Below are 15539 nucleotides of genomic sequence, written 5' to 3' on the forward strand. Positions count from 1 at the left end.
TCTATAATTAGCCCTGAGAGTGAAAGGGTAGCTGAAACCCAGAGAGTCCGGTGTCTCCCCACCTCTGACCCGCCCCCTGCTGCACCTCCGCAAAGGCCACCAAGGCGCCTTTCCAATGGATCAATGCACAGCATTCTATAGTTTCATCTGGGGATGAGCTAGCAGTGCCAAAGGTTTAAGGGGGTCCACGCAATTGTTCTTCATTTGTCCGGCCACGTCCTGACATTTTTCTCTGATTCTTGCACACTGTCATTGACGTTCAGCAGTCACTGAAATCAATGAAAAATATTGAAGATGATTTTTAAAAATGTTATGCATTCTTATATTAATATTCATAGCTCAAAGTGGCCAGCAAAGGAGTATTAAGGTTAGATTGAAAGCCACCCCCCCCTCACCCGGAGTTCCGTGTATGACTGCTGTATGACTTCTGTAAGGCCTCAGTATGACTGCAGCCCACTCATGAAATCCTCCAAGAGAACTGATGGAACAGAAGCTCCACATGGTTAGCTAAGCCAGGAGTGCTGCAGTGCACTTTCTGAGAAGGTGTGTTGCTGCAGGTGAGGCAGTGAGTGTGTAGTCTCACACTGGGGCTGGCTCTCAGGGTGAGCTCTTATGTCAGGTAATTTAGCCTCAATAGCAAAAACAAAAACACACACACGCACAGTTCAATGATCATTGAGGAAAAAAGCCTACTTGTTATGTGGTGTGTGGGATTTCGTGACAGTGCAGTCCCACACACTTGCGCCAGTCAGACAGAAGAACAGGTGGCCTGTCAGGATTTCTTTCTTTTTTTCTCTCTTTCTCGCTGTCTTTTCTGGCTCTTTATCAAAAACTGATTCAGTTTGACTCAGCTCTCACACTGGGCCTGCCTAATCATTCTTCTGCACTTCGTTTAATTTTCTTAAAGGATGATGGGTCAGATTTAATCATCCAATCACTGGGGGGGCAGTTAATTTACCCAGCTGTCTGAGTGTGCATAGTCACTTGCCATGTGTTGGCTTAAATGGTTCACCTGTGTATGTGTGTGTGCACGTACACTGTGCACACATCTGAGTGTCTGTGCATGTTTGGGTGCATGCGTCCATGTGTGTGTAAAGTGGACAGTACTACAATAAAGTAAGGCACAGGAGCAGGAGGAAGACACTGAAGACAGATTTTTTTGCGCTCCCCTCTCCTCTAAACTTTAAGCTGGAATGTAGTGCCATCACACTGGAGATCTAAATGCTTTTTTTCTAGGTCCCTTTCATTCAAATGAGGTAACCTTTCTCTGTTCTAACCCAGTTTAAATCCTAATTAGACAGTTAGATTAATCTACTCACTTCTGCCTGGGGTTGAATCAGAAGAGGGAGATTTGACATTGTGCTTCCTCGAGGAGGGAGTTAGGAGAGATAGAGAAGGAAGTGGTAACCATTAAGCAGAAAATAATGCACAGTGCTTGTTACAGAGACTAAGTGTTCTTGTGCATTTGATGCGAAACAATGTTTTAAACTTTACAAGAGGGCAAACCGCACTAGTCCAGTGTTGTATGCACTGCACTACACTTACAGTAGTAAGCGCTGCTCAAAAACCAATTCGCTCAATTTTAGAATTTAGAATTGGCTATCACTTCCTTCTGTGTTTAAAATTGCTACAACTGGTAGTATTTAATGCTTCCGTTTAAATCAAAAGTTTGAAAATTGTGCTATAAAGGAAACGTTTCCTTAACTGCTGATGATTTTCCAAAGTAAATTATGAAATTGTGCAGTAGATAGATTGGTAAGTAATAAATTACATGTTTGATAGACGACCTTATCGACGGCGACTTCTGAAAGCACTGGTTTTTTTAGTTGATACAATTGTAAAGCAAAGTGAAAAATACGAATCGTAATCCAGCATCCATATGGAATTTATAAAATCTCAAAGTTAGGATTCCAAACCATAAACTACAAGAAACCATAGCGTGATGATAGCGTCTTGCAAAAGACTGCTGAATGATTTATGCTTCTCTCCGCCGAGTGTATACTGTAGCCCCCTCTGTAGAACTGACAGCATACGCCTATGATTTGTGGGGGGTCGTGTCATTGGAATGCTATTTTGATTGGCTGCATTGGAATTAATATCGCCAATGATGTTCAAGAAAATAAACGCGGGGGTTGTTCTAACCAATCAACTCGTGCCGTGATAATACGAGCCTCAAAATGGGAGGGATATGTAAATCCTTCTTTTACCATGTGGCGGTGTCTTACCGGTATTTCAATGAGACGCCACTGTTGAAGACGGGCGGCTTCTTTGTGCATTTTATTTATTTATTTGCATGTGAAACTATCCTTAGAATAAAATGCTGTGTCTCTGCTTATACGTGCCTGTTCCCAACTCGGATCAGACTGAATTTGAGTATTTTGAGTCAAACGGTCTGCCATCCGAGCTGAAATCTCTCTTCAAATTGAGCTTATTCGTCCCGTCTCAGGAATTTTCTACGTATCAAAAGTGGCGAAAGGTAAGAGTAATTCACTTTTTCAAGCATTTGAGTATTTGAAAGTATTTTACGTGTGTGGGCGATATCTGATTGAGCTAGGTGCAGATTATATGGCGACTAGCAGCCAGTTTATTGTCTACATTCATTTTACTTACCATGTTAGCAAGCAAGCTATCTTATGCTGCCAATGAATGAAGTAGCCGGCTAGCTAGCAATTTCAGATATGGCCAATATGGCTATTACCGCGTAGCTTGCGAGTAAACTTCGTGAATTTGTAAACCTTGAAATTGCAGAGCAATTAACGCTTGGACAACGGTTAGCCAACTGCAATGGCTTTAATAGTTTTAAAATCATAAACTGTGTTCTTCTGAATGTAGCTGGCAATCTATTCTATAAAGAGTGACGTGTGCGCAGAATTGGCTATATTTGTCCGAGGTGAAATGAGGCCAGGTTGAACGCAGTTTCTGCGGTTTGCCGCGTTTCGTTGTACATTACCAGACTTCAATTTAATAATGCACAAAAATAGCAAATGCAAGGAAACCCAGAAAACCATATAAATGAACCAGTTAGCTAGTCTTATTAGCGTAGCTTGCTTCATACAGTCTGGCTGCACATGGAAAACTGGTTTGCTATTTTATTCGTGACTGCCGATGTTTTTCCATTCATTCTAATCATTTTCCGAGTGCTGAGTTTGAATGTCAGCATTAGCTGGTCACTTCATTTCTCGCGGTTCATTATCTACTGGCTTGTCTGCAAATGATTCCCGTTGTGGGGAGGGTGGGGACAGAACTATCTGGAAAAGATTCTTATTCGAGCAAAAATTGCTTACTGCTGGGTCAGGAGTACGTTCATAACATTTTATCCAAACAAAAGGAATAGCAGTATTATAGCTGGCTTGCATTTCATGGAACAGTATGGGATTGCAAGTCGCGTTCAACTGAAAGGTGCGGTCGAAGTTGAGAAACGGTAATTCAATATGACATCAGCCTGGACTTTGGCATGGACGTATTGTAGCCGTCATCATTCCGTCAAAAATGATGCATTCTTTAACAGAGAATGCATCTATCTTTTAAATTTGCGGGTAAATAGCACAAGTGCGGTCTCCAATATGTTTTTTAAACTGATGGAATGACACAATTGACTTAAATTTCATTTCAGTCAAGCGTAACGGAGACGTCCTAGTCGGACGCGAGATGCGAGAAGGTCGTAAGCATAGGTGCATTAGTCCCGTACGCTTTAAGCACCACTCCTTCACTCTACGGGCCAGTAATGATTACATTGGGAAAAGGATGCCAGTACAAATTTGAACGACTGACTCCGGCGTTGAAAATATACTTATTTTAAAGTACCCTCTTACAACCACACTATTTTATTTTGCAAGTCACTGTCGTATTCCTAACTGAAGCATTAGAGTATCTCTGACATGCATATGAGGATTATGGTTGAGTTTGGTTTGAAGCTGCCCAGGGTGGGGTGCAGTAAACGGCATTAATCCCCCACCCCCACCTAACACACACACAAATGCCAACATCACCGCAATCCTAGAATATCCACATGACCCACTTCTCTTCTCAGGGTCATGTGTCAGGTTTAGGGGGTGAGGAGTTAGGGGAGCACCTATTAATCTGTGTCTCTTTGGACTGTGTCACTTCGCTGTTTGGAATTTCCGTATTCCTGTTATTGACTGGGGCACGAGATCCTCAGACACCCCACAGGACACGGGCTAGCACGGGGGTATGAAAGGTGATGCGAGGTGATGCTATTCTTATTGTATGTTTTCAATACATTAAACAAAGAGCGGCTCACACAGAAAATGTGTGCACTCATTGAGTGTGTTGCTGGGTGAGAGAGTTTGGGAGCTCCTGGTTTACAGGTTGCTCAAGTGTTTATGATTCGGATGCTGGAGTCGTGTGAGAAGTGGCACTACCACTTTTTATGAGATTTTGCTTACATTTTGAGAGGTTAACAAAAAAGTACATAGAATGTTAGAACATAACAGAAAAGGTCATTGTAAATCAGCTAAAAGGTTTTTGTGAAAGTCTGCACTCTGTCACGCTGTGGTCACCCAAGGTCACCAGTGTGAATATTACTTCGCTCGCTTGGAGGGACTGTCTGTGACTCATGCACCTGGGCTCAGGTGGCTGTGTTACATGATTCCTATGGTCGACACTGAACTTGAGTCTTCTGCGTGGAGTCTGGCAATACAGTGCACCATTACATTGATAGTTATGTCCTTGGCATATATCAGTACCTTGCCCCAGGGCACAAATGCAGTTATTATTGGAATTTAAGCCTGCAGCCTTCTAGTTTCAGGCTCGGTTGTGTAAACTACTGCTTCACAGTGCTGTGTACCTAATAACCCAAACATAACCCACTGATTCCTCTAGACATCTAGACGGACTAGTTACATGCTGAAAGCCAGCAATCCATAACATAGTGTGTTGGTGATATCTGCAGGTTTTTCTCATAGTTTAACTTTGTTTATTGTCATATTTTTGTCATGACAAAACGTCATGGTCATATAGTGAACCGTAAAATGTTCATTTTCAAAATCATGTTGTTAAAATGGCTGATAAAAAGCTAGTTTTTTGCATTTGTGACACACTTCTTAAGTTTGTGTCTTTCTAACATATATTTGTTTTTACCAGAAAATTGTGAAAGCAGGAGACAAAGATCTGGACGGGCAGCTGGATTTTGAAGAGTTTGTTCACTACCTTCGAGATCACGAAAAGAAACTGAGACTGGTCTTCAAGAGCCTGGACCGTAAGAATGATGGTGAGGCACCCAAGCATGGTGCAGATGCATTTATCAGAGGTGGGAGAGGCTCAGCCTCAATCCCTTCTCTATATTAGTGATGGAAAGATGGGCTCATGAAGCCTTACTCTGAGGGGAGAATAAGGCTTATGAACTCCATAATGGGTGGTGCTGCCATGTGCTTTCAATCAGTGATTCCTTTAAACCTTCAAAGTCTTTGTGCTCCACAGAAATTGGTGAAAATGGGTTGCGATTTGTTGAAATTGCTATTGTTGGATCACTGAAGACACAGACACCTCCATCAGTTTTGAGGTTACTTGAGGCTGCACACCCTCAGAGCTGGTTTCTTGGTGAGCTATTGAACTGATTGTCAGATGCCTTTGTTTCTCACTCTGCAGGGCGCATCGACTCCCAAGAGATCATGCAGTCCCTTAGAGACCTCGGCGTTCACATCTCTGAGCAGCAGGCCGAGAAAATCCTCAAGAGGTGAGTGTGTTTGGACGGGGTACTTAGGGTAAACTTCTCTGTTTTAACGTGGCCAGTAGTGGACCATTCTGCCACTTTGGATTTAGTCTAATGGTTTAGTCCTTTCTTCTGTATCTAGTTCAGTACAGCCATGGCTAGTTTTGTGTGCCAACCACTGGATATCTGGGTTGGCATTTTAACCTGAGCCTGCTCAACCTCTTCCATGTTGCTGTTTAATGTGCCCTTTGTGCCATGGATCGAGTTGCACAGTCTCCTCACTATCCTCATCGAGGTCCATTGTTTCAGTGCGGTCATTTCAGCGCACTTCGCCTGTCTGATACTGATTTATGAAGAGTGTATTTAAGTAAACAATGTGGGTGGGATGGAGGGGAGGTTTCTGGAACTGACTCACAGCATTAAACTCCTTTTCCCAAGAAGAGGGCAAAGGCTCCTTGATGTGTTCTGGGTGATTCTACTTCTGAGAACAGGAAACGCGACTGTTTATTTTCTTTACACATTACACAGTCTTGGAGTGGGCCAAGAGTACAGTAATGGTGACAAACTTCCTTGTGCAGCTACCTGCAATAGATTTGGTATTTAAGGCATCTCTGCAGTCAGCCCCCGTGGTGCATCTCCGTGAGATTATTTTTAGTGCTTATTTAGTCCCCGGGAGTCCTCATCCAGCTCTTATCCAGAGGCTTTATTTCAGCTGTGTGGAGTCGTCTCTGGTTTATCCTCCGCAGTGAGGCACTCGTTTTGTGTGTTTAATCGTGTGCGTGTCTGTCTGTCTGCATCTCTCCCTCACCCTTCCTCCCCTCTCTCCCTCTTGTTCTCTCTTGCTTGTCTCAGAATAAGGAGGGGTCACATATGGGCCCCTATCGCTTAGTAAGTAATGCCCTCTCCCCTTCTGCTACACCTGCTTGGCTTGCCTATTCCAAAAGCATAACTCTCTCACCTTCACTGTCAGTGTGTGTCCCCTCCATACCTTGTTTACATTAAATGTACTTGGCCAGCAGCAAACAAAAGCCAGCCAAATGAAACCAGCTGCCTCGCCTGGAAATTTCTTTCAAAAGGCCGAGATGTGTTCAGTGGACCTGAGGCGAAACAGGTTTATACTGGGATGGTCTGGCCTGCGATTGGCAGCAATGGCACAATATTCTTACCTGGTAAAGATCCCCTCATGCATTCTCGGTACAGCTTTATGCATGTGGCCAACCCTTTTACCCCTGCCCTCAGTCACATGCACGCAGACAAGAGGCTTGTTGAAGCACATGACGAGAAAGCAGTGTGTTTAAATTTAATCATGAAAGAGTAAGTCTGTGTTGGTGTTGGTCAACAGCATGGACAAAAATGGAACGATGACCATCGACTGGAACGAGTGGAGGGACTACCACCTGCTCCACCCGGCCGACAACATTCCTGAGATCATCCTGTACTGGAAACACTCCACGGTAAGATTCTGACCACATACCACTCTCCCAGTTTAACAAACTGAGCAACCAAAACCATTGATCATATGGCCACTGAAACATACAACCTTCCTAATTGAAAGGGACCACTGATAACTGAAAGCCACCAACTGTACAGCTGCAAAATAATCCCAATTAAGTCAATAGTACAACCAGAAACCTCCATAAGAAACCAACAATGGCACATCAGCCACACAAAAGTCAACCAAAATGAGCAAATACCTAACCAAAACAGACAGCTGTTAGCCTAAACCATCATCTTTATTGTCTGTCATGTAGTATATAAAATGGAACTCTGTCTTTATCTTATACCAGCAACTGAAACCTCCACCCACCAACCAAGATGAAGAGATTTACAACATAGCACATAATGGCATGCAGACCAGAATAAGTCAAGTGCAGGTGGAGAAAATAAGACCATAGACCAATAATGTCGCACACAGCTAAAATACAGCTCCTACATAGTGCCTGAGTTCTTGTGACTCTCCTTGGTGCTCTGTTCCTGTTATAGGAGGTTTATTGCCCTTGATTTGGAGCTGTTCCAGTTATGTTAGAAAAGGTATGCATCACTGACCTGAAGGGTAAAGCCCTCTAGGATGTATGAATATGTTCATAAAGGCACACATGCGCATACATACACACACACACACACACACACACACACAGAGTCAGGTATTGATTCTCTGGTTCTCTTAAGCTCAGGTGACATTAGCTTTCTCACTCAGGATGATGGCGATCCCTGAAATACACACACTGAGCATACAGGATCACGGAGATCCACCTTAATCCTTTAAACAGATCAGCTGCTCCCGCATCCACTGCCTTCATATAACACTGATATCCAAATGGGTCAGGTCAGGTCAGGTCAAGGGGTTGCTATGTTTTAGTTTCTGAACTTTTTGGTTTAGCATCTGTAGTGAGAGACCTAGGTCTGACATCAGCGTTTGGCAGTGAGGCCTGTCTGTTCAGGGCAGCGGGCAGAGGCTTGAAAGTGTAAACTGACGCTAAAGAAGTATGTACAAGCACAGACATGCTGGTATATATACTGAGAGCGATGGCCATTAAACACTACACCCTACTTAGAAGCTCAGGCGAATGTCAGGGAATGTTGGCCCTTAAATCACCTGAGCTCAACCTTCCACCAGCAATGGGCAGGAGCGCTTATGTAACTTGTTACTGCCACTCACGTCAATCAGAAGCTGTCAAAACATCCGTAATAATTCTAACACTCATCTGTAATTCTGTACCAACTCATTCGTGAGGGTAGGGTGGGGAGTCAGAAATTTTACCGTTTCCATAACGAAACCCCGCCATGGTTTTGTCTAGGCCCCTCAACTCGTACCTGTGGCTATATAGGGAAAGTGTGCATCCATCACCCCCATATATTTAATATATTTACTACTTTGTCACAGTATATCCTAGCAGTAGTTTTTCCTCTCCAGCACAGATAGCCTATTATGTAATTCTCTCAGCTGCAGATGAAATGGTGCCCTTTACCTTTCCCCCTTGCAAAAGGTTTAAATGGAGCACTGGAGCACCCTTTTAACAGCATCAAACCAACCTGACATCAACTAACTACGTTCCTTCCTCTCTGAAATGGAGATGTTTTGCTCTTCTTGTAGAGCTTCAGCGTCTTCACAGGGCAAATATCAGTAGGGCACAATGGCCCATGCCGCTCTTTCTCATTTTACACACAGTGTTATCCGACATGAAGGTCAGATGTTCAGTCAGCCCTGCCAAGACCGCTCAACTGTGTAAGGATTCCCACTTGCAAGATGATTTCAGACAGGTTCCAATCAAGTTTATTGAAGCGAGTAAACGATGATGACGATGTGCAAGTACAGTGGCTACAGACATGTCAGTGTCTGTGCGTCTTTATACTTTACAGGGCCCATGGTGGTCCACCCACAGTTCAAGAATAGAGATTGATAAACCTGATCACTCTCCTATCTCAAGAACGGGCTGACTTATGCTAATGCCTGTCACATGAACGTTCTGCAGATGAGCCTTGCTGACACATCTGGCTCCTTTATCATTCAGCCAGGTTCAACCCAAAAGGCCATTTAAGCAGACTCAGAAAATCAATCCTGCTCCCAGCTGCTTGGTCAATACGTGAAGCTTAAACAAAGATTTGTCCCTGAAACACCTTTTAGACTTTGATAGCGAAGATATTTTCAATAACGATTTCAAAACCTCTTCATGTGTTTTTGAATGTTTTTTGGTGATTGATTTTGTATTTTGAAAGAATGTGTTGATTAGAAACAGATTAAACAGCAGGCTGTTTTACTTGATTTGAGTGAAATATATAGCTTGCTGCTCTTTCACCTGCCTGATATACATATTCTCTTATTCTTCTTCCCCCTAGATATTCGACGTTGGTGAGAGCTTATTGGTGCCAGATGAGTTCACGGCAGAGGAGAGGAAGACGGGGATGTGGTGGCGACACCTAGTGGCAGGAGGGGGAGCGGGTGCGGTGTCTCGGACCTGCACCGCTCCACTGGACAGGCTGAAAGTGCTCATGCAGGTGGGTGGGGCTCTATCCTGGCGCTTCTTACACAAGGCCACGCCCACTCACAGAGTAATCTTCCCAGGTCACTTAGAACTAGGCTAAGTGTCCTGAGGATGCATACAGACAGCTTCCTGCGCTCTTTAAGAAGTCTGTTACACTTTATGGTTCCATCTCTAAGGTCTCATCAAACCGAATGCATCCAGAGGGTTGGGACTAGGTCACTGTGTGGTGGCTGGAGGGATTGCCCTCAGTGGTTGATGGCAGGCTATATGTGAGGGCTCCCCGTCCTTTCCTGAATATGAGAGGGACGGGTCCTCTTATGTTACATTTACCCAGGCTGTCTTTCTAGTGATGTTGTCTACTGGGAGATCAGTGTGATGCAATGGTAAGGAGCTAGTCTCGTAATCCAAAGGCTGCAGTTTTGATTCTCCGGTGCAGCACTGCTGTAACTCTTGAGATTTTTTGTTCTTGTTTTGCTTCAGTAAATATCCATCTATATAAGTAGATAAAGTGGATAAGGACTGTTTGGATAAGGGTGTTAGCTAAACAATATATGTGAAGTAATAGAAGACGTTGTGTCCCAATGACCTCAAGTGCTTCTTGAAAAAAAGGTTAATCCTTTAGTGGCTACTGTTACACTGCTCTTCCAGTGCCTTAAATTCTTTCTCAATCCTCTGATCTGCAGAAGCTGGATAATTGCATAACTTTTTCTGCTGTGGAATGGAGTTTCACCTGTCACAACAGCAAATTACCCAAGAGCCGTAAATTACTTACTGGGCGATAAGGAACGGGGGGTGGGGCACAGATCAGAGTTCATCTCGCTCCTTTTTTCCGCCTTCACTGTTAACGTCTTTTCTGCTCTGTGAACACGGGGGCTTTTTGGCCAATCACAGAGAGCGGGGGCCTGCACACCCTCTGTCCTTGGATCTGATAGGACAGCGTGGCAAGTGAGAGAATGGCGTGTAGGGTCTGGAATCTGTGTCTCTAGGTCAGCTGTGTTGTGTTTGACCAAAGCATTCTGGCATTGATGAGCTTTTGAAGTTTGCCCAGTAGTAGTTTTTAACTTCCCCAGATTTGCTCTCGACAAACAGTGTTGAACTCACTGACAGTGCGGGTTCGCTGGCTCCATTCGCAGCTAAATAACAATTTTGTTGTTTAAAGTCTGATCAATCTTTAAACTGAGTTAACGGGAAATTCTGCTCTGTGCGGCAGTGCAGCCAAGTCCATTTCCTTTTTCACGATGGCATGACTGTCAGTCCCAGTATCATGCTGCAGGCACAGATACAGGTGTATGAGCCCCTCTTTCTCCGTGTCTCTGTGACAGGTACACGCGTCTCGCAGTAACAGCATGTGCATAGCAGGGGGCTTCGCCAACATGATCAAAGAGGGCGGGATGAGGTCGCTGTGGAGAGGCAACGGCATCAACGTCATCAAAATCGCACCAGAGTCTGCCATCAAGTTCATGGCCTACGAGCAGGTACCCAGACCACTCCACCCCCAGAGGAACTGTACCCGCTGCTCATTTTAGTAATGACCCTCCTGTAACTCACTCCATCCCAGTGCAACGGTGTTGTCACTTTACAGGTGGAGGGATCCTCTTTTATCCATGTAGTAATGACGCTCTGAGGCATAGATTAAAGATGCCTGTGCTTAGTCTTGGTTTATGTCACATGCACTGACTGACATCTCTTCTATTTGCTCTCTCTCTCTCTCTCTCTCTCTCTCTCTCTCTCTCTCCTGCAGATTAAACGTGTGATTGGCACTGATCAGGAGTCTCTGGGTATTTTGGAGCGGCTGGTGGCAGGGTCTCTGGCAGGGGCCATAGCTCAGAGCAGCATCTACCCCATGGAGGTGAGGAGGCGGGGTTACACTCCCAGCCAATCATTGTTGACTGCTAATGTCTGAAACAGATCTGCCCAAAGAGGCAGACTAGTCCAAGCAATTCTGTTCGTGGAATACAAATTAGCCTCTACAGATCTGTTCAAGATGAAGGTTGGGGTAAAAGCTTAAGATTGCACGATGCTTAGCTGTGGAGGAGGCTGCTTTTTCCCCTTCTTAACACACCTGTTCTCTGCAGTATGAGTGTACACGGGTGCTCATTGCAGTTAATGAGTTTTACTACATTTTACATGTTTTCACCTTCAAGCATCTTTATTTTGTGTGTTTGTCTCCAGGTCCTGAAGACTCGGTTGGCACTCGGGAAGACGGGTCAGTACTCTGGAATTGCGAACTGCGCCAAACACATCTTCAGGAAGGAAGGGCTGGCAGCGTTCTACAAGGGCTACATTCCCAACATGTTGGGCATCATCCCTTATGCTGGCATCGACCTGGCCGTATACGAGGTGGGTGGAGTCAACACACACACACACACACACACACGCACTCGATTTCTGTTTACTCGATCGCGTATGGCGGATGCAGTGATGCGTCATCTCTTCCCCACCCTCCCTCGCAGACGCTGAAGAACTCGTGGCTCCAGCGCTACGCAACAGACAGTGCTGACCCGGGCGTGTTTGTCCTGCTCGCCTGTGGCACCACGTCCAGCACCTGTGGCCAGCTGGCCAGCTACCCACTGGCCTTGGTCCGCACGCGGATGCAGGCTCAAGGTGAGCACCACAGGCAAACGTGTATGCCGTCAGGCTAACAGCGGTGACCCTCTATATAGCTGTCTGTGTCAGCTTCATCAGCTTTGCCTGCGTGAACATTTCCCAGGTCATCATATTTACAGGGCGTGTTTTCACAGCCAGTGTCATTGCAAATCACCTCCCAAGGCAAGTCCTCATGGCAATCAGAGCAGGACATTTTGAAAATAAAATTGGAAAAATAATAATAACCATTAAATAAAATCAAGATAAGCACATGAAGACACTATGACCAATGTACTAGGTAAAAATAAACCCTCCCTCTGTTAGGAGGGTACCACACACTGATGGTTAGTGTGAATCACACCTAAGTGCACTTAGTTTGAAAGTTGTTATAACATTTTTTATATGTATAAATTCTTGTGTTCTCCCTCAGGTCAACCTTAGTGATGATACAAAATAGTCAAAACACCATGTATACAAAAATACATGCTGGTTTCTCACACATGCAAGTGCTGTCCGATGTTACTGTGCGTTAAAATACTAATGGTATTATGGTCCTCCCCCACACAGCCAGCGTGGAAGGCAGCCCCCAGATGACCATGTCCGGACTCTTCAGACACATCCTCCAGACAGAGGGGGCCACGGGGCTGTACAGGGGCCTGGCCCCCAACTTCATGAAGGTCGTCCCGGCGGTCAGCATCAGCTACGTAGTGTACGAGAACCTCAAAGTGACACTGGGTGTCCAGTCGCGATGAGGCAGAGAGAGAGAGAGAGAGATGCGTGATGACTGAAGGGTTTCATTCAAACAGGGGGGGGCTGAGGAATCTTGGGGTGCAGAGGTGCGCCCCAAAGGTTTGCACACATCATCTCATTCTGTGAATGTCTGGGGGACAAAGGCGGAAGAAGAGGAGTGCAACACTAGTGAACACAAAAGCAAGAAGCTACTGACTTAGGCTGGCTTTGGACTTGAGACTGAGCTGGAACAAGGGGCCAGTTACTCAGCACCTTTTAATATTGGTTTGATTATTATTATTATTGTTGTTATTTCTGTCATTATTTAATTTTTTTAATGTTCAAGAGAGGCACTTCTAAGTAGGCCCTTGCTGGCATTTTGATTGCTACAACACGTCAAAAAAATAATAGCAACAATCCAAAAAAAAAGTCTCCCAGCTGGGATCTGCCCCCACCAAACATCAGTCTGAAGATGTGTCACACGTTGTTTGGGACCAAGGATCTGTGCTCTGTGGTTGCTGCTCTAGCCTGTTGATGCTCTACCTTGTCAGCCGCTGGCTTCTTTGCCCTCAAAATTACCAATGAGCTGCCTCGACTGGAGTACTGCCGCAGACCAGCAGGCGGCAGTGTCTGTCAACATGCGTGGGTTTACAGAAAAAGCACCTTCAACCAAAATCACATTTAATTCAAAGGGCTCTTAATTATTGTTATTGCTTTTTTTCCGTAATTCACCCAATACCTTCCTCTTGTTTTTATATTTGTCCTTCATGTAGTAGCGTTGTTGCTATTTTTACTGTTTTATTTGGTTTTCAGGAGAAAACGTGTCAGGTGTCCTCTAAGTTAATCTGTTTTAGATTTGTTTACATGATCTTTTTTTTTTTTTTAGGTTTTTATTTTCCATTTTCCCCGTTTAACTATAATTTAAATATGTGATTGTTCCGCCTTTAACCAAGGCGAGGCGGAAATGAGAAATTCTAATTGGTTTTACTGAAATCTTGACATAGATGAGAATTCCACAGTGTCTTATCTGTCCAAACGGTCTTACCGAACAGATGGCGAGGGCTATTGAAGACGTTACGTAATTTATTTTTGTATGTTGACCAGGTATTTATTTTAAGGGTGGCTGGTTACGAGATGTTTATAGAGAGCATATTTGCCGTATGCTGCTTTGTATGTTACAAAAAACTATCCACATTTCTGCTCAGTTCCTAAAAAAATCTTAATTCAGATCCAGGGTATTCCTTTATGAATGACGATTTTTTTCCGATATAATTCTTTGCAAAACTTTTTTCACCAAATATTGTGATGTGGAAGAGGGTTTTGGATAAGCAGTCATGCAAATAAGTAGCCTATGATACAATCGTAAAAGTGGCGGAGGTTGCCAGAAGTTGTGATGGAGCTCAGTATCTCCCAGCTACAGTGTGTCGCCTCAGAAAGTAGAATTCAAGGCGATGATCTCTTAAGCACTTTAAAAGCTATCTCCCACACTTGAATGTTTAGTTTTTCATGAATCGTGAAATGATTTATTGCATTAAAATGGAAGGGACATGTTGTTTTAATAAATGTTATTTGCGCATTACCACGGAGACTAATCCTTTTTTAAATGTTTTGTCAAGGGAGATTCCGCTTGCTTTATGGCTTTCATGTCATGCTCAGCCCAGTATGATCCGAACAAAGGGTCTACACTTGTCTCCGTGCCCCCAGACACGTGTTGTTCGGTGAGGTGATTCTGAAGTCGAGAGTTTCTGTGATATGAAAAGACTCGAGAGAATCGCTTCGGTTGCCTTAATACGCGCGGGACGTCGAGCTTCCTTCACTTTCATCCATGTCCTGAACTGATCGGAGAGGATGAGGGGTGGGGGCGCCGACCGTTTGGGGATTTCTGTTGGTCTTCATTTGTTTCTCAGGGAGAATTTTGTGGTTGTGGAAAGAGAATTCATGTTTACCGACAGAAAAAGTAATCAAAAGTAAAGAACTGCCACCACTCTGGTGGGCTTGAACAAATAAGGTTATAAAGTGTGGCGTTTCCCGTTCACTCTGTTTCTTGTCATTGTCATCCTTGTTTGATGGTTTCCGCTTGTTCTCCTGTGTCCTCATTTAGCTCGTCTTTGCTTGGCGTTTAATGTGAGTTAAGTATTTATTAAGGATAATTATATGCACTAAAATGTTATGGGGCGGATACTCATCTGAATAGCGCAACACAAATTGTTGTTCGCTACATGTAGTCTGTGTTTTTGAAAGATTTGGCTTTCCGTAAATTATTTCTGAGATTTGCGCATGGGCCTAGGAAACCTGGAGAACTTGATCCATTTATATTTTATTTCTTGATAAGACTTTGAAGACTGTAGATGTCCTGTAGCCTACACGTTCATCGAGAGAGAGGCCTACATTTTCAGAATTGACGTATTGCGCCTTACCATTTAAAATGTTCAGCAGCTTAACGTTACATAAATGATATGCACAACACCTTAGACTTTGCCGAAAAAGAGAGATGTGAAATGTATATTGTGCTCAAAAGCTTACTAATCTGAATTTTCTCATGCGTTGAACCCAATTGTTCGTGCAGCAAA

At 44.1% G+C, this 15539-nt stretch overlaps 1 protein-coding gene across 2 annotated transcripts in view; it reads left to right on the plus strand.

The window, feature by feature from the left end:
* LOC118777567 (calcium-binding mitochondrial carrier protein SCaMC-2-B) overlaps nucleotides 1–13696 on the plus strand; it is a 29540-nt gene extending 15844 nt beyond the window's left edge. Inside the window, exons 1-10 of one of the 2 annotated variants that reach the window (XM_036528644.1) lie at nucleotides 2248–2476; nucleotides 5104–5230; nucleotides 5608–5695; nucleotides 7014–7125; nucleotides 9509–9667; nucleotides 10977–11129; nucleotides 11396–11503; nucleotides 11827–11994; nucleotides 12108–12258; nucleotides 12808–13696. In XM_036528644.1, the coding sequence (XP_036384537.1) occupies nucleotides 2318–2476; nucleotides 5104–5230; nucleotides 5608–5695; nucleotides 7014–7125; nucleotides 9509–9667; nucleotides 10977–11129; nucleotides 11396–11503; nucleotides 11827–11994; nucleotides 12108–12258; nucleotides 12808–12992 (1410 nt within the window). In that variant the 5' untranslated portion in view covers nucleotides 2248–2317 and the 3' untranslated portion in view covers nucleotides 12993–13696. Of the gene's footprint in view, nucleotides 1–2247; nucleotides 2477–5103; nucleotides 5231–5607; nucleotides 5696–7013; nucleotides 7126–9508; nucleotides 9668–10976; nucleotides 11130–11395; nucleotides 11504–11826; nucleotides 11995–12107; nucleotides 12259–12807 lie in introns of those variants that run through there. The other variant, XM_036528643.1, reaches the window with a different exon arrangement.
* The last annotated feature ends 1843 nt before the right edge of the window (nucleotides 13697–15539 follow it).

The sequence above is a fragment of the Megalops cyprinoides genome, chromosome 5 (assembly GCF_013368585.1).
Source record: "Megalops cyprinoides isolate fMegCyp1 chromosome 5, fMegCyp1.pri, whole genome shotgun sequence".
NCBI classification, from domain to species: Eukaryota; Metazoa; Chordata; class Actinopteri; order Elopiformes; family Megalopidae; genus Megalops; species Megalops cyprinoides.